The 25,456-nt window shown below is 43.7% G+C and overlaps 1 protein-coding gene across 2 annotated transcripts in view; it reads right to left on the bottom strand.

The window, feature by feature from the left end:
* Window positions 1-25,456, bottom strand: part of vwa8 (von Willebrand factor A domain containing 8) — a 345,890-nt gene that overhangs the window by 244,068 nt on the left and 76,366 nt on the right. For both annotated transcript variants that reach the window (XM_060833282.1, XM_060833283.1), the window contains exon 5: window positions 12,063-12,230. In XM_060833282.1, the coding sequence (XP_060689265.1) occupies window positions 12,063-12,230 (168 nt within the window). The remainder of the gene's footprint in view (window positions 1-12,062; window positions 12,231-25,456) is intronic.

Below are 25,456 nucleotides of genomic sequence, written 5' to 3'. Positions count from 1 at the left end.
AGTTACGGATATTAGTTTTCCGAACATGGACTGGGACTGCCAAAGCGTTAAAGGCTTAGATCAGACAAAATTTGGTAAGTGCATTCAGGAAAATTTCCTAAGCAGTATACAGAGGGTCCGATATGGAAAGGTGCAAAACCCGACTGACTCTTGGGAAATAGGGCAGGACAAGTGTTGGAAGTGACAGTGGGGGAGCACTTTGGGACCAGTGACGATAGTTGTATTAATTTTAAAATAGTTCTGGAGAGGGACAAAACTGGTCCACAGGTTCAAGTTCTAAATTGGGGCAGGGCGGGTTTTGATGGAATTAGACAGGAGCTTGCAGGGGTTGATTGGAATAGTTTGTTTGCAGGTAAAGGGACCGCAGCAACTTTGAGGCCTTTAAAAGTGAGATAGCTGGAGTGTAAGGTCTAAGTGTTCCTATCCGGGTGAAGGACAAGATTAGCAGGAATAGAGAACCCTGGATGACAAACCAGCTTGGACCAGAAAAAATGAGGTTCAGGTATACAAACCTGGGATCAAGGAAATCACCGGATGTATTTAGGGGATACAGGAGTTTACTGAAGGACAATGACAAGAAGTGGGCATGAGATAGCCTTGGCTGAGAAGATTAGGGTGAATCCAAAGTGGCTGTTTCAGTATATTAAAGGAAAAAAAAACTAGGGACAAAATAGGACCCCTCATGAACCAAAGTGAACATGAATGTGTCAAATCGCCGGAGATAGGTGAGGTCCTCAATGAATATTTCTCCTCTGAGTTTACCATGGAGAAAGACAAGGTGACTTGGGACCTTAGGGAAGTTATTGGTGAAATCTTGGGGACAGTCTATATCACAGTAGAGGCGGTGTTGGGCATATCAGAATGCTTGGAGGTGAATAAATCTCCTGGTCATGACCAGATATATCTAAGAACACTGCAAGGGGTAAGGGAGAAAATTGCAGGAGCCCTTGCTAACACTTCTGCATCATTGTTAGCCATGGGTGAGGTCCAGAGAATTGGAGGGTAGTGAATGTTCTGCCCTTATTCAAGAAAGGCTGCAAAGCAAAACCTGGGAAATATAGACCAGTGAGCTTAACATCTGTGGTGGATAAGTTAATTGAGAAGATTGAGAGATCAGATATCCATGCATTTGGAAAGACAGATTTTGATTAGTCAGCATGGCATTGTGCATGGGAGATCATGCCTCACAAATTTGTTAGAGTTCTTTAATGAAGTGATCAGGAAGGTTGACAAGGACAAGCGGTAGACATAGCCTGTATGGATTTGAGTAAGGCCTTTGATAAGGTTCCACATGGTAGGCTGCTCTGCAAAGTTAAATTGCATGGAATCCAGGGAAGCTGGCAAATTGGATACACAACTGGCTTGATGGTAGGAAGCAGAGGGTAAGAGTGGAAGGATGCTTGTCAGGCTGGAGGCCTGGGACTGGTGAAGTGCCTCAGGGTTCGGTGCTGGGCCCATTACTGTTTGTTATCTATATCAACGATTTGGAGGAGAATATACAAGGCTTGATTACTAAGTTTGCAGATGACACTTAAACAGGCAGTGTCATGAACAGTAAACAAATTTATCAGAAATTGTAGCAGAACCTTCATTAGCTGGGGAAGTGGGCCAAGAAATGGCAAATGGAGTTTAATACAGATAAAATGTGAGGTCTTGCATTTTAGAAAGTCAATTCAAGGTAGGAGATTCAGGGTGAATGGTAGGACCTAAAGGAGTGTCTTGGAAGAGAGGAACATTGGAGTTCAAGTGCACGGTTCTCTAAAACTTGAGTCACAGGTAGACAGGGCAGTGAAGAAGGCTTTTGGCACACTGGCCGTCATCAGTCAGGGCATTGAGTATAGAAGTTAGGAAGTTACGTTGCAGTTGCATAGGACGTTGGTGAGGCCGCACTTGGAGTATTGTGCTCAGTTTCGGTCTCATTGTTATAGGAAGGATGTTATTAAACTGGAAAGAGTGCAGAAGAAATTTACAAGGATATTGCCAGGATTCAAGGGAATCAGTTATACAGAGAGGTTGGCCAAGCCCACAAGCCGTCTTGAATTCTTTGAGGATGTGACAAAACACGTTGATGAAGATAGAGCAGTGGACGTGATGTATATGGACTTTAGCAAGGCATTTGATAAGGTTCTCCATGATAAGCTCATTCAGAAAGTAAAGAGGCATGGGATACAGGGAAATCTGGCTGTCTGGATACGGAATTGGCTGGCCTATAGAAGACAGAGGGTGGTAGTAGATGGAAAGTATTCAGCCTGGAGCTCAGTGACCAGTGGTGTTCCACAGGGATCTGTTCTGTAATCTCTACTCGTTGTGATTTTTATAAATGACTTGACTGGGAAAATGGAAGGATGGGTTAGTAAGTTTGCCGATGACACAAAGGTTGGTGGAGTTGTGGATAGTGTGGAAGGCTGTTTTAGGTTACAACAGGACATTGACAGGATGCGGAGCTGGGCTAATAAGTGACAGATGAAGTTCAACCTGAAAAAGTGTAAAGTGATTCATTTTGGATGGGTACATTCAAATACAGAATACACAGTTAAAGGCAGAACCTGAGGGGCAATTTCTTTACACAGAAGATGATACGCATATGGAATGAGGTACCAGTGGAAATAATGGAGGTGGGTACATTAACAAGATTTAAAAGGTACTTGGATAAATACATGGATAGGAAAGGAACAGAAGGACATGGGCTAAGTACAGGGAAATGGGGTTAGCGTGGATGGACCAGTTGGGATGAGGTTGGCATGGACCAGTTTGGGATGAGGTGCTTGTGTCCACGCTATAGGACTCTATGTCAGGGTTAATGTTAAGACAATGTTTTCACGAGTAGGGGAATTTCACACTAGGGGTCATAGCTAGACCATAAGAAAGGGGGACAGGAGTATGCCACTCAGCCCGTCAAACCTGCTCCGCCATTCAACATGACAGATCCAACACTACTTAAGTCTACTTTCCTGCCTTCTTCCAACAACTTTAGATTCCCCTACCGATTAAGATCTATCACAACCTTAAACAAACACCAGGACTCCGCCCTCAAAGCTGTGTGGCAAGAAATTGCAAATGGGCAGTGTGGTGGCTCCGTGATTAGCACTGCTGCCTCTCAGTGTTAGGAAGCTGGGCTTGATTCCAACCTGGGGTGCCTGTCAGTGTGGAGTTTGCACATTCTCCCTGTGTCTCTGTGGGCTTCCTCCCACAGTTCAAGGATGTACAAGTTAGATGGTTTGGTCATGATGAGTTATAGACCATAAGATCATAGAATTACTACAGTGTGGAAACAGGCCATTTGGCCAAAAGGTCTACACCAATCCTCCGAAGAGTAACCCACCCAGACCTATTTCCTTACCCTAATACTGCACATTTCCCCTCAATAATGCACCTAATCTACACATCCCTGAACATAGTCAATTCACATAACCTGCATGTCTTTAGACTGTGGGGGGAAACCAGACCACCCGAAGGAAATCTGAAGAGAACACTCCTGCAGTGTTCTTGGATATATCTAGTCAGGACCATGAGATTTATCCACCTTCATACATTCTAGTACGTCAACATCTCCTTTACTCTGATATGAACTATCCCCAAGATACCACCACTAATTTCCCAAGTCTTCATGTCCTTTTCCATGGTAAACACAGAGGAGAAATATTCATTGTGAACCTCGCTCATCTCCTGTGGTCCTACACAATCATGTCCAATTTGGTCCTTGAGGGGAAATATTCTCTCTCTAGTTATTCTTTTTCCTTTAATATACTCAAAGTACTTCTTTGGATTCACCTTAATTTTCTCAGTCAAAGCCACTTTTCCACCCTCCTGATTTCCTTCTTCTGTAAACTCCTGTATTCCCTAAGTACTTCCAGGGATTGCCTTGCTCCCAGCTGCCTCTACCTGAGCGACACATCCTCCTTTTTCCTGGTTAAAGCCTCAATATCTCTCATCATCCAAGGTTCCCTTTTCCTGCCAAACTTGCTGGTCACCCTCATAGGAACATATAGAACTTGAACTCTAGCTATCTCACTTTTAAACGTCTCCCATTTGCCAGATGTCCCTTTGTCTGCAAACAAACTACTCTAATCAACTCCTGCAAGCTCCTGTATAATTTCATCAAAATCCACCCTGCCCGAATTTAGAACTTGAACCTGCGTACCAGTTTTGACTGTCTACATAACTATTTTAAAATTAATACAAGGGAGACTGATTAGCAAGGTTAGATCTCACGGAATACAGGGAGAACTAGCCATTTGGATACAGAACTGGCTCAAAGGTAGAAGACAGAGGGTGGTGGTGGAGGGTTGTTTTTCAGACTGGAGGCCTGTGACCAGTGGAGTGCCACAAGGATCGGTGCTGGGTCCACTACTTTTTGTCATTTGCATAAATGATTTGGATGCGAGCATAAGAGGTACAGTTAGTAAGTTTGCAGATGACACCAAAATTGGAGGTGTAGTGGACAGTGAGGAGGGTTACCTCAGATTACAACGGGATCTGGACCAGATGGGCCAATGGGCTGAGAAGTGGCAGTTGGAGTTTATTCAGATAAATGCGAAGTGCTGCATTTTGGGAAGGCAAATCTTAGCAGGAGTTATACACTTAATGGTAAGGTCCTAGGGAGTGTTGCTGAACAAAGAGACCTTGGAGTGCAGGTTCATAGCTCCTTGAAAGTGGAGTCACAGGTAGATAGGATAGTGAAGAAGGCATTTGGTATGTTTTCCTTTATTAGTCAGAGTATTGAGTACAGGAGTTGGGAGGTCATGTTGCGGCTGTACAGAACATTGGTTAGGCCACTGTTGGAATATTGCGTGCAATTCTGGTCTTCTTCCTATTGGAAAGATGTTGTGAAACTTGAAAGGGTTCAGAAAAGATTTGCAAGGGGGTTTCCAGAATTGGAGGATTTGAGATATAGGGAGAGGCTGAACAGGCTGGTCTGTTTTCCCAGGAGCGTCAGAGGCTGATGGGTGACCTTATAGAGATTTACAAAATCATGAGGGGCATGGATAGGATAAATAGACAAAGTCTTTTCCCTGGGGTCAGGGAGTCCAGAAGTAGAGGACATAGGATTAGGGTGAGAGGGGAAAGATATAAAAGAGACCTAAGGGGCAACTTTTTCACGCAGAGGGTGGTGCATGTATGGAATGAGCTGCCAGAAGTAGTGGTGGAGGCTGGTACAATTGCAACATTTCAGAGGCATTTGGTTGGGTATATGAATAGGAAGGGTTTGGAGGGATATGGGCTGGGTGCTGGCAGGTGGGCCTAGATTGGGTTGGGATATCTGGTCGGCATGGACGGGTTGGACCGAAGGGTCTGTTTCCAGGCTGTTCATCTCTATGACTCTAAAAAGCTGTCATGAGCAAGCAGTCCACTTGCAGGTTGAGGCATGTTGATAGACTTTACAAACAAGAAAACTGAAGGTCACTATTAAAGATCAGCCACTTTGAAAGTTTATCAAGGATTCTTTTTTAAATGGGAATGTGTTAGGGACTGTTGAGGAGCAGGACGCTTGAGGGATCCATGTTCACAAATCATCAAGAACTGTATACAATAGGAAGGCAGCTTACAAAAAAACCATAAATGACATGAGGGATCAAGGATGTAAGCAAAAGCTCATCACGAGGGCCATTGAAGCTTCATAACGTCTCCTTCTAGCCAGTGATGTCCGCATCCTGCGAATGGTTGACATTTATTACTCATACCTAATCGCCCTGGAGAGGGTGGTGCTGACCTACATTCTAGAAATAATTGCTGTTGGTAAAGTGTACGTGCACCCACAGTGCAGTTAGGAAAGGAGTTCCAGAATTTTGATTCAGCAGTGTCTGAGAATGGCAATACAGTTCTTAGGATGGTCTGCGCCTTAGAGGCAAATTTGAAACTGGTGCTCCAGTTTGGTTTATTTTTGCCAGTTTGGTTTATTTTCCCCCACTCATGGGCCATGGGCATCACTGACTGGTGAACACTTATTATCCAACATGAGTGGCACTTGGAAAGGTAATTGTGAGCTGCCTTCTTGAACTACTACAGACGATGTGTTGAAGGTAGACCCACAATCCCCTGAGGGAGGGAATTCCAGGAATTTTTTCCTCAGTGATTCCAAAGTAACAGCCATGAATTTCCAAGTCAGGATAGTGAGTGGCTTGGAGGGGGACTTGCATGTGGTGCTTAATGTATCTGTTGCCCTTGTCCATCAAGATCAAATTGAACTTGACTTCGGAAGGTACTCTCTGAGGATCTTTAGTAAAGTTGCACAGTGCATCTAGATTTAAAAGGCATTTGGTCAAATACATGAATAGGAAAGGTTTAGAAGGATATGGGCCAGGTGCAGAGAATGGTGTTAGCGTGGAAGGGCATTTTGGTCAGCATGGACCAGTTTGGGCCAAAGGGCCTGCCTCCATGGTGTAGGACTCTATGACTCGGTACATGCTGCTGTTGAGTATCAGTGGTAGAGAGAGTGAACACTTAGCAATGTCGTGCCAATCAGGTAAGCTGCCTTGACTTGAATCGTACTAAGCTTCTTTGGTGTTGTTGGATCTACACCCATTCAGGCCAACAGGGAGTATTCCATCACTCACCTGACTTCTGTCTCATAGATGGTGATCAAGCTTTGGGGAGTCAGGAAGTAAGTTAGTCGCCACAGAATTCCTCGTGCCTAACCTGCTTTTATAGCCATCCTATTTGTATGGCAAGTCTAATTGAGTTTCTTGGATTCAGTAATGGTAATACAATTGAATTTTGAGAGGCAGTGATTAGAAAGTCTTTTGTTGGAGATGTTAATTGACTGGCATTTGTGTGATGAGAATGTTACTTGCTATTTGCCAGGCCAAGCCTGGATATTGTCCACATCTTATGGCATTTGAACATGGACTGCTTCAGTATCTAAAGAGTCACAAATTGTACTAAATATTATACAATCATTAGCAAATATCCCTATTTCTGATCTTCTGATGGATGCAAGGACACTGCTATGAACCGGGCCACACGCCTCAAAACATTTTAAGAAGATAGCCCAGACCCTAACTTATCTAGTTGTTTTAGGTATATCTAAGGTGGATATTCCAGGAGTAATGCAGCTCGTCAAACCACTTGGCTTCAAGTAAAACAGAGTTTATTTACAGAGTATGGTAGAAACACAAACAAAAGAAATCACAATTTCGAATAACTTAACTATTTGAAAATCCAAACAATACAATCCCCACAACTTAAAGGAGCTGTTGCAACTTCCTGCAGCATCCACATAAACACACCCCTTGGCAAAAAAGGTAAGTTCAAACACAGGTTCCAAGAGGAGAGAGAAATGGCTGAGCGAATCAGCCAGGGATCACTTGCTGAGGCATGAACCCTCTTTTCACTGTAGTTGCTTTGATCGGTCCCAGCTAAACAAACACACTGGAAAAATCCCTGAACTAGGAGAGCTGGTCACTCCCCTTTCATTGTATCAGTGTTTTTAAAAAAACCTAAAAGCCTTTTCCCTGATTGTTGTCTTCAGCAATATCTGATAGCCATAATCAAAATGGCCTTATCCCAGAATATATCAGAACCTTTCACAACCCCGTTTGAAAAAAAAAACCAAGGACAACATAATCGCGTCAAAGGAGCAGCAGCATCACATCATTGATGAAGCAGCTGAGAATAGTTGAGCCTTGGACACTACCCCGAGGAACTCCAGCAGAGATGTCCAGAAACAGAGATGACTGACCTCTAACAACCCCAGCTTCCTATTTGCTAGGTTTGACTCTAACCAGCGAAGCGTTTGCCTTCTGATACCCATTCACACATTTTGATAGGCCTGTTGAGGCCACACTTGGTCAAATGCAGCCTTGATGTCAAGTGCTGACACTCTCACCTCACCTGTGGGATTCAGCTCTTTTGTCCGTGGTTCACCAATGGAGGAGCTGAGTGGCCCTGTTGAAACCCACACTGGGCATCACTGAGCAGCTTATTGCTGAGCAGGTGCTGCATGATATCACTGTGGATGACACCTTCCATCACTTTACTGATGATTTAGAACAGACTGATGAGATGGTAACTGAATGGGTTAGATTTGCATTGCCTTTTGCATACATTACATAACTGGGCAATTTTCCATATTGTCAAGCAGATGCCAGTGTTGTAACTGCAAAGGAACAAAGGAGTAGCAATTTGAGGAGCACAAGTCTTCAGTATTATTGCCAGAATGCTGTCAGGGGCCATAACCGCAATAAGATCCAGTACATCCAAACTTTTCTTGATATCACATGGAGTGAATCCAACTAGCTGAAAACTGGCATCTTTCATAGAGGGGACCAATGGTGGAGGCAGAGATGGATCATCCACTTGTTAGATCTGGTTGAAGATTTTTATAAATGTTTCAGCCTTATCTTTTGCACTGACGTGTTGGGCTCTTCCAACACTGAGACGGGGATACTCGTGGAACTTCCTCCTCCAGTGAGTTAATTCATTGCCCATTGAGGACTGCAGAGTTTAGATCTGATCCATTGACTTTGGGGTTGCTTAGCTCTATCGCCTGCTGCTTATGCTGTTTGGAATGCATATAGTCCTTTTTAGTAGCTTCACTAGGTTGACACCTCTTTTTTTTACGAATGCCTGGTACTGCTCCTGGCTTGCAGCCTGCACTCTCCATGGAACCAGAGTTGATCCCCTGGCTTGATGGCAATGGTTGAGTGGGGGATATGCTAGGCCATGTGGTTACAGTTTGGTCTGGTTCCCAATTCTGTTGCTAATGGTGGCCCACAGCACCTCATGGATTGAGTTTTGAGCTGCTAGATCTGTTCAATGTCAGTCCTGTATAACACAGTGACAGTGCTATACAACATGATGGAGAGTACTCTCAATGTGAAGGCTGTACTTCATCTTCACAAAGACATGCCATGGTCACTCTTACTGATACTGTCATGGACAGATGCATCTGCAACTGGCAGACTGGTAAAGATGAGGTCAAGTGTGTTTTTCCCTCTTGGTAGTCCCCTCACACCTGTTTCAGACCCAGTGTAGCAGCCATGTCCTTTTGGACCTGACCAGCTTGTTTATAGTGTTGCTGTTGAGTCAGTTTTGATGACGGTCATTAAAATTCTCCGCCCAGAGTACATTTTGCACCTTTGTCACCCTCAGTGCTTCCTCCAAGTGTTACACTACTAATTCATCAGCTGAGGGAGGATGGTACGTGGTAATCAGCAGGAGGTTTCCTTGCCCACTTTTAACCTGAAGCCACAATACTTCATGAGGTCTGGAGTCAATGTTGAGGACTCCCAGGGCAACTCCATTCTGACTTTCCACCTCTGCTCAGTCCGTCCTGCTAAAGGGATGGGACATATCTAGGAATATCTAGGAATAGTGATGGTGGTGCCCGGGCCATTATCTGTAAGGTATGATTTTGAAATTTATTTTAATGTCAGATTATTACTGAAATCCTCTGGGAGATTGCTCTCCCAAATTTGGTACTCATCCCCAGATGTAAGTGAGGTGGACTTTGCAGGGTCAACAGGGCTGTTTCTACCAGTGTCTTTTCCAGCATCTAGGTTGACATCAGATGATTCATCTGGTTTTATTTGTTTATTGAGACTTTGTAGTGATTTATACAAACGAGTAGCTTGCTACACTGTTGCAGAGGTCAGTTGTGAGTCAACCACATTGCTGTGATTCACATATCGGCCAGTCTAGGTGAGGATAGCAGATTTCTTCCCAAGGACTTTAATGAGCTGAATGGAGATTTTTTTTGACAACAAGCAACAATTTCATTGATGGATTAATAATTACAGATATTTTTTACAGAGTTCAAATTCCACCATCTGCCGGGATTTGAACATGGGTCCCCAGAACATTAACTGTGTTTCTGGGTTAACAGTCTAGCGACAACATCATCGGGCCATTACATCCTGCTGCCCTTCCCTTCGAGGTGCTAGAGGTTTGGAAGGTGTCGTCGAAGGACTTTTGGTGAGCTGGTGCAGTGTATCTTGGAGATGGTGCACACTGCGGCCACTGCGTGTTGGTGGTGAAAGCAGCGAATGTTGAACACAGTGGATATGGTGCCAATCAAATTGGATGCGCTGTCCTGGATGGTGTTGAGCTTCTTAAATGTTTGGAGGTGCGCTCTTCCAATTAAGTGGACAGTATTCCATTTCACTACTTTTTTGTGCCTTGCATATAGTGGGCTGACATTGCAATTGACAGGAGCTGAGTGACTCTCAACAGAACTCTTAGTTTCTGACTAATATTGATCTCAAAGAAGCTGGAATGCAAAGTGGTGGAAGTTTTATTACTATCCAGTGTCTGACTAGACTGCGTTGGATTAACTCTATTCAGTTTGGAGCAGCACACCTCAGCGATATAAATATTCAATTCTGAAGAAATACTGCAAGTATGATGAAATTGATCTCAATGAAGTCTTTAAGACAACTAAAGGAATTAACAAAGAAAAAGCTACAGTAGACAGAAACTATTTCCTCTTACAGTGAAGTACAGAGCAAAGAGCTGTGACCTTAAAATTTGAGCCAAGCCGTTCTGGACTTCTGCATTTCTTCCCAGGGGAGTGGAAATCTGGAGTTTTCCCCCCTTTTAAATGACGAAAAATAATAATTATAAGTGTAAGACTGGGAATCAACTGCAAATTTGAAGCTTGAGACTGATAGAATGTTATCAGCCGAGGGAATTAGGGGAAGTAGAGTCAGGCAAGTGGTCATAATGAAGACGCATATAAGCCATGATCTGGGTGAACAGGTTTATTGCCATTTCTATATTCCCAACTCCAGTCACATTCTCCCCTAAGTGTGGGAATGCTGGGAAGGAGTGAGAAAGATGGTAAACACTGCACAGGCTCATCAACAGGCAGATGGGCAGCAAGCAGCATGTACGTTGCATACACGTCTCATTTTTAGATTAAATAAAGAAGAATTGCAGTTCAATCCATTCGCTTCTTTGAAGAAGACCAGACCAAAGGTACATATGAAGACTGGGCTTGCATTACTCGAGGCAAAGTAGATTAGAATAGGTGAAATTGGTATGTGTAGTGCCACTGCACAGTCTAGCAATTCTTGATTACTTTCCAGTTCAGGGCTGGCACTGTTATTTGAAGAGCGAAATAATTTTCCAAAAGATTATAAGATATATAAACAGAAGTAGAGCATTCAGCCCATCGAATTTCCTCTGCCATTCAATAAAATCATGGCCGATCTGAAAACCCCATCTCCATGTTCCTGCTTTATCTCCATAATGCTAGATTCCCTTAATAATTAAAAATTTGCCCACTAAACAGACTTCAAAATCCACCCTCCGTGGTGCACTGTGGTAAAGAATTATCCAGATTCTGAATTATCCTGCTGAGAGAAGAAATTCTCCTCCTTCTCTGACTTCAATGAATGACCAGTTGGTTTAACATTATTCCCCCTCATCCTAGGTTTTCCCCATGGGGAAATAACCTCTCTACATCTATCCTGTCAAGTTCCCCCAAGAATTTTATATGGTTCAATAAGGTCGTCTCTCATTCTTCTGAATTTCATTCAGTACAGACACAATCTACTCAATCTCTCCTCAGATGAAAACCCCTCCAAATCAGGTCACAGCCTCACGAATATTCTCTGGATTACCACCAATGTCTTTCCTTAGATAGGGGGACCAAAACTGCTCAGAGTATTCCAGTTGTGGCCTGAATTTTGCTTTGTATAATTTTAGCGAGACTTCCCGAGTTTTTATACTTCACTCCCTTTGGGGGAAAAAAAGGCCAAAAATGCATTGTTTTCCCAAGTACTCGCTGAACTTGGATCCTAGTTTTTTTGTGACTCATGCACAAGGCTATCCGAATCCTCTGTGCTCCAGCCTCTTGCAGTCTTTCCCCCATTGAACTAACATCACTATTCTCCACATCTGCTCTATTTTTCCAACAAAAGTGCAAAACCTCACATTTTCCCACATTAAATTCCATCTGCCAAGTTTGTGCCGATATCCTTCGCTTTGCCTGCCGATATCCTTCTACACACTCCTTCTGTCATTCGCACCACTTGCCTTCCCACCTATTTTTGTATTACATTGGCATTGGCAGCAATTAAGGCCTCAATATTATCAAATTATATCCAATTATGTCCAATTACCTTGAGCAACTTGTCATAGCGAGCTGCAGACATGAGGAAACGCCCATCTTCCAGCTGCATCTCTCTGTTTTCCAGCAGGTTGTTTAAAACAGGTAGGACATTCCGTTCGGCCTTCTCCAGACCTTCCAGCACTAATATCCGTCCTTCAGTTGCAGCTCGAACAGCACACTTTCCAGAAACAAAGCAAAACAGAGGGTTCATGCAACAAAAAGTGGCAAACAATCTTAATTCACCCCAACAAGATGGAAATACAACACAGACTTTGTATCCAAAACAGACTCTCACTGGAGTTTGATAACCATTTGGAAAGAACTGGGTTTGGTTGTGAAACAAAATCAGAAATTGCTGAAAAACTCAGTATGTCTGGCAGCGTTTGTGGAGAGAAAGCAGTTCATGCTTCTGTTCCAGTGACAATTCTTCAGATTTTATTTCTGATTTCCAGCATCCACAATGTTTTGGGCGAATTCTTGCTGAAAATCACTGTCACAGTTGGACAAGGCATGGCAGTGTAGTCAGGTATTGAGTCGATACTTACAAGAGAAAAGAGGAATAAAAATAATTGACCTTGGTAACTAAAAACATCCCAAACTGAACTTTACATGGAACGACACAATAAAGAGCTCAGTAAATCAAAACCAGAAGTCTCACAACACCAGGTTATAGTCCAACAGGCTTATTAGATTAGATTAGACTTACAGTGTGGAAACAAGTCCACACCGACCCGCCAAAGCGAAACCCACCCATACCCCTATATTTACCCCTCACCTCACACTACGGGCAATTTAGCACGGCCAATTCACCTGACCCGCACATCTTTGGACTGTGGGAGGAAACCGGAGCACCCAGAGGAAACCCACGCAGACACGGGGAGAACGTGCAAACTCCACACAGTCAGTCGCCTGAGTCGGGAATTGAACCCTAATCTCAGGCGCTGTGAGGCAGCAGTGCTAACCACTGTGCCATCGTGCCACCCTAAATCTTGAATCATAAACTTTCTGAGCACTGCTCCTTCATTGGGTGAAGTGGAGGGAAGCACAGAGGCGCAGAATTTATAGGTGGACACACAATTACAAGATAATTTCAGGAAATGAAGTGTGTCAAAAAATAGTACAAATAGTGTGAGTGGAGTGGAGTGTCGATAGGCTGAATAACAAGGCTTTGCAGGTGATCAATAGTGTCAAATGGTGGGAGTAAAGTGCCAGCAGCTGAATAGCAAATGAAGGGATGACCTATGATCCGATTAATTAATGCAGAGAGATAATTACAAAAATTCAAAATTAAGGTGGTGCTAGAGACAAACCAAATGGCTGGAATAACATGATAGGTATAAGAATCGCACCACGAGGGTCTAACCAAAGTAGCAAGTAACCCAAAACTGTGTAAACTAATTAAGGTAAAGAGATAATAACATGTTATCAAGGTGATGTCGCCAAAACAGGACAGTAGAGAAGATCTTGCAAATCTGGAACAGAATGGTGGGATTACACATGGCTCAAAATGAACCCAAGATCATGGTTAAGGCATCTCCATCAGTACGGAATTTGGCTATCAGTCTCTGCTTGGTGATTTTGCCTTGTGGTATGTCTTGAAGGCTGTCTTGGAGAACACTTACCCAAAGAATGGAGGCTGAATGTTCTTGACCGCTGAAATGTTCCCCAACTACAAGGGAACACTGCTGCCTAGCAACTGTTGAGCAGTGTCCATTCATGCATTGTCGCACCGTTTGCATGGTCTCACTGACATACAGTGTCTCAGTGCATCCCTTCCTGCACTGTATCAGGTAGACAACATTGGCCAAATTACATGAGTACCTACCATGTACTTGATGGGTGGTGTTCCCATGTGCGATGGCAGTACCTATGTTGATGACCTGACACATCTTGCAGAGGTTGCAATGGCAAGGTTGTGTGCTGTTGCGGGTCGCTGTACTCCTGAAGACTAGTTTGCTGCGATGTTAGATGGTTGTTTGAATGTGAGAAGTGGTGGCATGGGGTGGCCTTGGTGAGATGTTTGTCATCACCGATGACATGTTTAAGTCGGTGAAGAGCCTGATGTAGCTTCTCTGCACTGGGGAAGGCCTGGAAAGGGTCATGTCCTGTGTATGCCTTCTGAGGAGGCTGTTGTGATTTTGATCAGCCATGCTCATAAGAGAGCACAGAATGTTACCCAAGCACAATGCAATGCCATTGAAGCTCTCAAAACCAATCACAACATTGTCATCAAACCAGCAGACAAAGGAGGTGGCATCGTCATACAGAATAGAATGGAATACTGTAAAGAAGTGTATCAACAACAACTACCTGCCGATCAAGAACACACCCGTCAACACAACACTGATCAAGACCTTCGATCCACATCTTCAGGGTATCGTACAAACTCTCATCCCATGTACTTCTCTCACAGGAAACATCTACTGCCTTCCGAAGATACACAAAGCCAACACACCCGGATATCCCATCGTATCAGGCAATGGGACCCTGTGTGAGAACCTCTCTGGAAACCTATTGTAAAGTGAACCTCCAGCTTCTGTCGTGACACTACAGACTTGTTACAGAAACTCAGCACCCACAGACCAGTTGAACCAGGAACATTCTTCGTCACAAGTGATGTTTCGGCACTCTACACCAGCATCCCCCAAGATGACGGCATCATTGCAACACCCTCAATATTCAACACCAATAACTGCTAATTTTCAGGCACCACCTTACAACTCATCCACTTCATCCTACACAAGAATGTCTTCGCCTTTGACAACCAGCTCTTCATCCAGACATATGCAGCAACCATGGGGATCAAATTTACACTCCAACACACCAACATGCTCATGCACAAGTTCGTGCAAAATCTCTTTGCTGCACAGGACTTCCAACCAATGCTCTACACCAGATACATCAACATTTCTTCCTTTGGATTCATGGCAAAGAATCACAAATGACTACACGACGATATCAACAAATTTCATCCCATCATCAAACTTACCAGGGACTACTCTTCAGAATCAGTCACATTCTTGGACACATGCATCACCACCAAGGATGGACATCTCAGCATTTCAATCTACCACAAGACCATGCATAACCTCACGATGCTTCACTTCTCTAGTTTCCACCCAAAAAATGTTAAAGAAGCCACCCCGTACGGACAAGCCCTGTATTTACACAGTATCAATTCAGGCAAGGAGGAACATGACAAACATATACAAATGCAAAAGGTCTCCCTCATAAGAATAGGATACAACGTTCAACTTATGCATCGCCAGTTCCGACATGCCACAGCGAAAAACCGCATCAGCCTCTTCAGAAGATAAACACAGGAAACAGCCAATAGAATACCCTAAATCATCCAATCCTTCCCCAGTGCAGAGAAACTACACCTTCACTCTTCACAGCCTTAAACATGTCATCAGTGATGGCAAACCTCTCGCCATATCCACCCCAATGCCACCACTTCTTGCCACCAAACAAACCATCATTCGCAGCAAACTATCCAGCCTTCAGGAGAACAGCGACCAACAACACCACACAACCTTGCGATTGCAACCTCTGCAAGACATGTCAGGTCAACATGAGTACTACCATCACACATGCTACATCATCAAGATTATGCGGACAGTACGACAACAGATGAACAGACACTGCGCCACAACTGCTAGGCAGCATTGTTCCCTTGTAGTCGGGGAACACTTTAGCTGTCAAAGACATTCAGCCTCCATTCTTTGGGTAAGTGTTCTGCAAGACAGCCTTCAAGACATACCACAAGGCAAAATCACCAAGCAGAGACTGATAGCCAAGTTCCGTACTGATGGAGATGCCTTAACCATGATCTTGGGTTCATTTTGAGCCATGTGTAATCCCACCATTCTGTTCCAGATTTGCAAGATCTTCTCTGTCCTGTTTTGACGACATCACCTTGATAACATGTTATTATCTCTTTACCTTAATTAGTTTACACAGTTTTGGGTTACTTGCTACTTTGGTTAGACCCTCGTGGTGCGATTCTTATACCTATCATGTTATTCCAGCCATTTGGTTTGTCTCTAGCACCACCTTAATTTTGAATTTTTGTAATTATCTCTCTGCCTTAATTAATCGGATCATAGGTCATCCCTTCATTTGCTATTCAGCTGCTGGCACTTTACTCCCACCATTTGACACTATTGATCACCTGCAAAGCCTTGTTATTCAGCCTATCGACACTCCACTCCACTCACACTATTTGTACTATTTTTTGACACACTTCATTTCCTGAAATTATCTTGTAATTGTGTGTCCACCTATAAATTCTGCGCCTCTGTGCTTCCCTCCACTTCACCCAATGAAAGAGCAGTGCTCAGAAAGTTTATGATTCAAGATAAACTTGTTGGACTATAATCTGGTGTTGTGAGACTTCTGGTTTTGCCCACTCCAATCCAACATCAGCACCTCAACAACATCAGTATATCAACTAAAATGTTTTCAGAAATATACAGGTTAACCTGCAGAAGGCCCAGTCCATGTCCACGTGAGCTACAACTGCAATTAAGAGAATATGCAATCATTACACATGGACTGTGGCCACTAAAAGCATTGAATAAGCTTGCTATAGTCAGCAACATGCCAGGGTATTTGTTCACACTTACTAATTTCAATAACTGCACACAAATTGAGAAGGGTTCATGACACAGTGGTAGTGTCTCCACCTCTGACCCAGAAGGTCCCGGTTCAAGTCCCAGCTGCTTCAGAAGCATATCAAACCATGTCTGAACAGGATAACTGAAAGTATCTACATAAATTGAAGTCACTAACCCAAATACACATTTTGGGTCTAGGTCACAGATTTACAGTGAATAATGATGAAAACATACAGTCTGTTTGAAAAGCTTGAACCTTTCTTGTGTGAAACCACATTGCAAAAGTAAGCAAAAGAGGTGGTCCGGGTTTTATTAAAATATCCCACTGAAATTTGACAATAACAGAACAGCATTTTTTTTATCTGAATTACTTCCTTGACATGAGCGTTTGGGCAAACATGGTGTCAGATGTAACGTCGTGCCTCATGTAGTATAACAATGCCTGCTCATTCTGTTTCATGAGCTACTGGGTGCTGGCACCATCCTCTAAGTGCAGGAAACTCAAGGGCCTGTTTGGTACACTGTGGGAAAGGAAACCACTTCCAATAGCTGGAAGAGATTCTTGCAGTTAACAACATATAAATTATTTCACATTAGCAACTAGTTACAGGTACATTGATATGACAACAAAAACAAGTAAGATTCAACCAACAGTCCTCGTGTCAGTTGTATCAGGTTTACTTTTGAGTTTTGTTTTGCTCTGAACCTGCAGGTTTTCTTGCTAAATCTTGCCAAACATGTAACATTAACTCCTTCCACATCCCTCACATCCGATCCTACACAAATTAACGATTCACAAAACAACTCACTTTGGGACGGCACGGTGGCTTAGTGGTTAGCACTGTTGCCTCATGGCGCCAGGGACCCGACTCCATTCCAGCCTTGGGTGGAGTTTGTTTGTTTGTTTGTGGAGTTTGCACATTCTCCCCGTGTCTGCATGGGTTTCCTCCCATAGTCCAAAGATGTGCAAGTCAGGTGGATTGGTCATGCTAAAGTGCCCCATGTATAGGTTAAGTGTGTTAAGCCGTGGGAAATATAGGGGATGGGCTCGGGTGGGATGCTCTTCAGAAGGATCGGTATGGACCTGTTGGGCCAAGTGGTCTATTTCCACATCGTAGGGATTCAATTAGATGATGGATGTCCTGCAAAGGATCAGCATTCATGTTCCTGATGTCACCTTTAAAAGTACTTTGTGCTCCAGACAACCACTTATAGACATTTGCCAGGTGTCAGACAGGGGGAGTGTGGGCAAATGTCTGTATATGCTGCCAGAAAAGTAGCACACTGAGGAGATGTCCTTTTTCCCAAGCTGCCACCCGGTTAGTACAATCTCAGCTGTCTGGATTGCTGCACGATTGAAAGATCAATGTCACTCTCCACTCCGTCAGTGTCAGTGCCACCATCTTCCTGCTAACTCACACTCACTGTGTTACTGTGCCCATCTCCCATCAAGCTCATACTCTCACTATTATCTATCACTGACCTTATGTGCTTTCTGTGCTGTCTGTTCACTCACCCGGGACCCAGCATACCTGCAACAATAGTGATAGGTTGTCACCCACATTCACCTCCCATAATATCTGCCTCTCTCTTGTTCCATGATGAGTGGTCACCTGCCCAGTATTTGCCACCTCCCCACTTAGATGGAGAGCATCCTGACGGACTGCCCTGAATGGTTAGCTGATAGCAATCTAGGGGCTTGGGAACAATCAAAAGCTGTTCTTGACTTACTGTGCCAGTAACCCCTGACCAAAGACTAGCTCCTTTGATCTGACTGAGGCCTGCCTACAACCATAACAAGCTCTCTGGTTTTGTGTGCTGGCTAAATGGCACGACATTACAGTAATATTGACAGTCTGATAGCTCTGGTTGAGTAACAAAACAAGGTTTAGAGTGAGCGAGCACTATGAGTGCACACAAAGAGCTCAGAGATGCAGCCAGGTCCAGTCCCTGAGCCCATACATGTCCTTGCTGCAACATCACAATGAGAGTTGCAGGTGCAGCACTGAAGTATGGCCTTTGGCCCGTCAACTCTGTACTGTCAAAAAAATCATTTAACTATTCTAAATCTATTTTTCAACAGTGGATCAGTGAGGTTTATGAGGGTTATTAGAGTCTCAGAGTCATAGAGATGTACAGCATGGAAACAGACCCTTCGGTCCAACCCATCCATGCTGACCAGATATCCCAACCCAACCTAGTCCCACCTGCCAGCACCCGGCCCATATCCCTTCAAACCGTTCCTATTCATATATCCATCCAAATGCCTCTTAAATGTTGCAATTGTACCAGCCTCCAACACCACTTCTTCTGGCAGCTCATTCCATACACGTACCATCCTCTGTGTGAAAATGTTGCCCCTTAGGTCTCTGTTATATCTTTCCCCTCTCACCCTAATCCTATGTCCTCTACTTCTGGACTTCCTGACCCCAGGGAAAAGACTTTGTCTATTTATCCTATCCATGCCCCTCATGATATTGTAAATCTCTATAAGGTCACCACTCAGCCTCCGATACTCCTAGGAAAAGAGCCCCAGCCTGTTCAGCCTCTCCCTATAGCTCAAATCCGCCAACCCTGGAAACACGCTTGTAAATCTTTTCTGAACCCTTTCAAGTTTCACAACATCTTTCCAATAGGAAGGAGACAAGAATTGCACCCAATATTCCAACAGTGGCCTAACCGATGTCCTGTACAGCCGCAACATGACCTCCCAACTCCTGTACTCAATACCCTGACCAATAAAGGAAAGCATACCAAACACCTTCTTCACTATCCTATCTACCTGTGACTCCACTTTCAAGGAGCTATGAATCTGCACTCCAAGGTCCCTTCGTTCAGCAACACTCCCTAGGACCTTACCATTAAGTGTATAACTCCTGCTAAGATTTGCCTTCCCAAAATGCAGAACTTCGCATTTATCTGAATAAACTCCATCTGCCACTTCTCAGCCCATTGGCCCATCAAGATCCTGTTGTAATCTGAGCTAACTCTCTTCGTTGTCCACTACACCTCCAATTTTGCTGTCATCTGCAAACTTACTAACTGTATCTCTTATGCTCGCATCCAAATCATTTATGTAAATGACAAAAAGTAGAGGACCGAGCACCGATCCTTGTGGCACTCCACTGGTCACAGGCCTCCAGTCTGAAAAACAACCCTCCACCACCACCCTCTGTCTTCTACCTTTGAGACAGTTCTGTATCCAAATGGCTAGTTCTCCCTGTATTCCATGCGATCTAACCTTGCTAATCAGTCTCCTATGGGGAACCTTTAACCATTTCCAGCACTTCCTCCTCTGCAATCTGGACATTTTGCAAGATGTCACCATCTATTTCCCTAGAGACTATATCTTGCATATCCTTTTCCACAGCAAATACTGATGCAAAATATTCATTTAGTACCTCCCCCATTTTCTGTAGCTCCACACAAAGACCGCCTTTGCTGATCTTTAAAGGACCCTATTCTCTCCCTCGTTACCCTTTTGTCCTTAATATATTTGTAAAACCCCTTTGGATTGTCCTTAATTCTATTTGCCAAAACTATCTCATGTCCCCATTTTGCCATCCTGATTTCCCTCTTAAGTACACTCCTACGTTCTTTATACTCTTATAAGGATTCACGCGATCCATCCTGTCTGTACCTGACATATGCTTCCTTCTGTTTCTTAACCAAACCCTCAATTTCTTTAGTCATCCAGCATTCCCTATAGTTACCAGCCTTCCCTTTCACCCTGATTGGAATATACTTTCTCTGGATTCTTGCTATCTCAGAGTCTGCCACATACTGGATGTTAACGTCTGTGGACATGGGTTGCACTCTATCTCCCTCACTCCGAACTAGTTCCCTCCACAGCTCCCTATAACATCATCAAGCTGGGCACTTCTCACTATCAAGCCTTTCAGATCCACTGAAAACAGTGGGCATCCTTGACCCCTGAGTTTAAGAGGCATGGATGCAATTGTGCACTTCCGTCATGTTTACCATGTTATTGCACATTCCAGTACAATACTGAAAGGGTGCTGCAGTGTCTGATGTGCAATCTTTTAGATAGGAAGTTAAATTGATGACTGTCTTCTCTCCCAGGAAGATGGAAAAGCACTGGTTCTACAATGATCAATTGAGCTCTCAATGGTAAAGTAGTCAGTACTCATCTTCCACTAAGTAAAAAGTGAGGTCTGCAGATGCTGGAGATCAGAGCTGAAAATGTGTAGCTGGTTAAAGCGCAGCAGGTCAGGCAGCATCCAAGGAACAGGAAATTCGACGTTTCGGGCACAAGCCCTTCATCAGGAATGAGGAAAGTGAGTCCAGCAGGCTTAGGTAAAAGGTAGGGAGGAGGGACTTGGGGGAGGGGCGATGGAGATGTGATAGGTGGAAGGAGGTCAAGGTGAGGGTGATAGGCCGGAGTGGGGTGGGGGCGGAGAGGTCAGGAAGAAGATTGCAGGTTAGGAAGGTGGTGCTGAGTTCGAGGAAATCGACTGAGACAAGGTGGGGGGAGGGGAAATGAGGAAACTGGAGAAATCTGAGTTCATCCCTTGTGGTTGGAGGGTTCCCAGGCGGAAGATGAGGCGCTCTTCCTCCAACCATGGTGTTGTTATATTCTGGCGATGGAGGAGTCCAAGGACCTGCATGTCCTTGGTGGAGTGGGAGGGAGAGTTAAAGTGTTGATCCACGGGGTGGTTGGGTTGGTTGGTCCGGGTGTCCCAGAGGTGTTCCCTGAAGCGTTCCGCAAGTAGGCGGCCCGTCTCCCCAATATAGAGGAGGCCACATCGGGTGCAGTGGATGCAATAGATGATGTGTGTGGAGGTACAGGTGAATTTGTGGCGGATATGTAAGGATCCCTTGGGGCGTTGGAGAGAGGTAATGGAGGAGGTGTGGGCGCAAGTTTTGCATTTCCTGCGGTTGCAGGGGAAGGTGCCGGGAGTGGAGGTTGGGTTGGTGGGGGGTGTGGACCTGACAAGGGAGTCACGAAGGGAGTGGTCTTTGCGGAACACTGATAGGGGAGGGGAGGGAAATATATTCCTGGTGGTGGGGTCTGTTTGGAGGTGGCAGAAATGACGGCGGATGATATGCTGTATACGGAGGTTGGTGGGGTGGTAGGTGAGAACCAGTGGGGTTCTGTCTTGGTGGCGGTTGGAGGGGCGGGGCTCAAGGGCGGAGGAGCAGGAAGTGGAGGAGATGCGGTGGAGGGCATTGTCGATCACGTCTGGGGGGAATCTGCGGTCTTTGAAGAAGGAGGCCATCTGGGCTGTACGGTATTGAAGCTGGTCCTCCTGGGAGCAGATGCGGCGGAAACGAAGGAATTGGGAATATGGGATGGCGTTTTTACAGGGGCAGGGTGGGAGGAGGTGTAGTCCAGGTAGCTGTGGGAGTCAGTCAGTTTACAGTAGATGTCTGTGTTGATTCGTACTCATCTTCCAACCAACATTACCAAAATAATCATCCAGCCATGATCATATCGCTCTTTGTAGAGGTTTGCTGAGCAGGAAATCAATGTTGTATTTCCCACATTATAGTAGTGACTTGATTTGTTGCATTGTGTTTTGAGACGTGGAAGTTACTGACGTTGAAATATACAAATCCAAACAAGTTCTATTTGAGGGATCTTATGAAATGCAACTTCTACAAACTTCCAACATATTTTAAACTTAGTTGGCTGCTTTCAGCTCCAAGTTCAGAGGAGTCCATAGTTTAAGAAACAAATACTTTGGACATGTCACCTTTGCTGCCTTTAAAAAGTGCATAGACTGCATCAATTCCACATTCATCTACAATTTTATTTGTCTATCATGCTTCTGGTGTGAAAGTTCAATAACAAGCTTAAAGTAAGATAGCAACTCAGAGCAGAAGAGATAGAAACCACACAAATCAAAAAAAGTGAGGAAATAGCTTGTAATGTGACAAACTGGAAACGATTTGGTCTTAAGGAGCTTGACCAGCCAGAATGATGAGTCTTGAGAAGTCACTAGCAAAGCAAACATAAACAACCCAGGTCATTCAAACGATTTTCAGAGAACGTTCTGCTTCCCTTCCCCCTTTACATGAACTTAGCACACAATAAAATGTCAAAATATATTAGCATTATTTTAGAAAAAGATACTTCACAATATCATTTATAATGTACATGGAGAATCAATTGCTGAGGAGCACAGTTTTTGCCTAGGTTTTGTGCTCAAGTTTCTGGATAGGGATTTGAACCTACAATCTTCTGACTGGGAGGTGCACAAGCTATCACACTCCATTCTGAAATGTTTAACATGTGAACAGCATAACAATCAAGCCGACATATTCACTGGCCAGACCACAACAAGAACAGCTAAAGATAAATATGTGGTTAGAAGGGCATTTGAGGCTGATTCAGCATTCAAAGGGTTAAAGAACTCAAGCTTCAGGTGGAACTACTGCCTTCTGAGAAGAATTACTTTTTTTGCTGCTATCGTCGGTCAGCTCATGGCTATAAAACCTGGAAACTCTCGCATGGATGTTGATAAAGCAAAGTGGTCGCTGGTGACTGGCAGTACTTTGCTCAAGTGGGCAAACAGGGAGGTGAAATGGGCAAATAGGGAGGTGAAATGGATGCTTACATAAAGGAATAAATGAGGAGCATTTTGAAGAGACAGAAACAGATGTATGAACAAGAAGAAAAGAGAGGGAGAAAAGAATCACAGCTTCAGCCCAAAGCACAAAGGAGTAACAACATTTTCAATTGTATTTTATGAAGAATTGCTTAAATATATTAATTCCTGCATCTCACAAAGACAGTCATAACTATCACTGATGAGGTGTGAGCACTGAATAATCAAAAAAAACCAAAATTAGCTACTCAGCATAACCTTTCAAACAGAATTCACTGTAAGAACATTTTTCTTCGTACTCGAACATAAAATTACACAATGCTATCCTCGAGCGTGTGAACATTTATTGAGATTATTCTTGAGCCCACTTATCCCATTCTGCCATAGAGATGCTTTCAAATGTAAATCCTTGAACTCACTGATACTAAATGTCATGATGATGAAAATTCAGTTTCTGTAAATGTTTCTGGCTCTTTGTAAAGGACAATTTGTTTAATAAACTCTGTCTTTTACAACAGAAGTCCTTCTGTGATTTCTCTTTTCAATTTCACTCGTTCACCACAGGAAGTGAGTGGAGTTGAACTTGTGATTTAAACTCATTATCTTTCAGGTAGAAGCCTATTGCTTTAAAGTTTATTTCACAAGAACCTCTGGAATACTAGCGAGGAATTTAGCAAGACATGGAATGTACAGGATGATTCAAAAACATTCCCCACACCATTGCTTTAATTTTTTCACATGAATATGTGCATTAATTCTCCTTTCTCTACTTATTTTATGTCCTCATTATGCTCAAACCTACAGGCACTGCCTGATTGAAACACTTATAAGCAGCCTTTGTTACCCAACACTAAAAAGAGATCAGACAGTCACCTGCGATAACAACATGAATTGATAATCCCGAATCCGAGGTTATTGTTCTGGGAACGAGTTAAAATGAAGTCTGAAGAAAGACCGCAGGCTAAGAAACATTAATTCTGTTTTCTTCAGTTACGACACCCCCCACCCCACCCCCACCCCCCACCTCCCCCAATTTAAACCAACAACACAGAAAAGAATTACGGTAATCTGTGAAAATTCCAGAAGCAAAGAACTATCCCAAAAGTCACTATTGAAAGTAAAAATTAACAACTTTTATTTTTTAAAAAGTCTAACAGAGTATAATTAACTATCAACTATTTACAACTCCTTTCTAAACCTATCTTTTTTCTCCCCTTCTACAATACTGGTCCAATAAAAGCCCTGATTAAGATTTACAGCAAAATTCAAACTTCAAAACCAGCTAGCTGTCGAATCTTCTCTTTGTATCTTCCTCTGTAAATTTGCTCTCCAGGTCGGTGTCAATGTATTTTTTTCTCTGCAAACTCCACAAACTCCACTCCTTCTCCAGGCAGGTTCCTCTCAGACTACCAGTCTACATCTTTTGGTCTTTTGGCAGTTCTCCCTCAATTGTTCAATTTTTTTCCTGTTTTATATCCCAAAACAGCAGATCGTTTCACTGGTTTTAATATTGTCAAAATACCAAATTCAAACTTGTTTGGAGTTTGCTACCTTGGGGCATAATTTAAACTGATTGGCCAAACTTGAATTTGTTTTTGTCTCATAGCAGCCCAGCCAGTGCTAGCTGTTCTGACCAAGTGTTACACTGTTACCTTGTTCCAGACTCTCTGTGCCACTGTAAGTCCTCACTAACTTTCAACTCACTTAAAAGGTACACTAGGGTGGCACGGTGGCACAGTGGTTAGCACTGCTGCCTCACAGCATCAGGGACCTGGGTTCAATTCCCGCCTCAGGCGACTCACTGTGTGGAGTCTGCACATTCTCCCCGTGTCTGCATGGGTTTCCTCCGGGTGCTCCGGTTTCCTCCCACAATCCAAAGATGTGCTAAATTGCCCGTAGTGTTCGGTCAGGGGTAAATGTAAGGGTATAGGTGGGTTGCGCTCTGGCGGGTCGGTGTGGACTTGTTGGGCCGAAGGGCCTGTTTCCACACTGTAAGTAATCTAATCTACCCCTTACACCTTCATAAACCTCTCCCCTTAAGAAAAAATGAACCATCATAACGAAAAGATGGCCTCATTTTTTTTTCTAATCTTTAAATATATTACCATAACATACAGATAACTTGAATCTAAGTTCACCTTAACTTCTGCCATAAAAAACATTGGATAAATACAAATTTCATCTATACTACATCAATTAAATCCATGATAACG

Source organism: Hemiscyllium ocellatum, chromosome 12, assembly GCF_020745735.1.
Source record: "Hemiscyllium ocellatum isolate sHemOce1 chromosome 12, sHemOce1.pat.X.cur, whole genome shotgun sequence".
In the NCBI taxonomy this organism is placed as follows: domain Eukaryota; kingdom Metazoa; phylum Chordata; class Chondrichthyes; order Orectolobiformes; family Hemiscylliidae; genus Hemiscyllium; species Hemiscyllium ocellatum.
The sequence above is the reverse complement of the archived record's forward strand: the minus strand, read 5'-3'. Positions and strand labels throughout refer to the sequence as shown.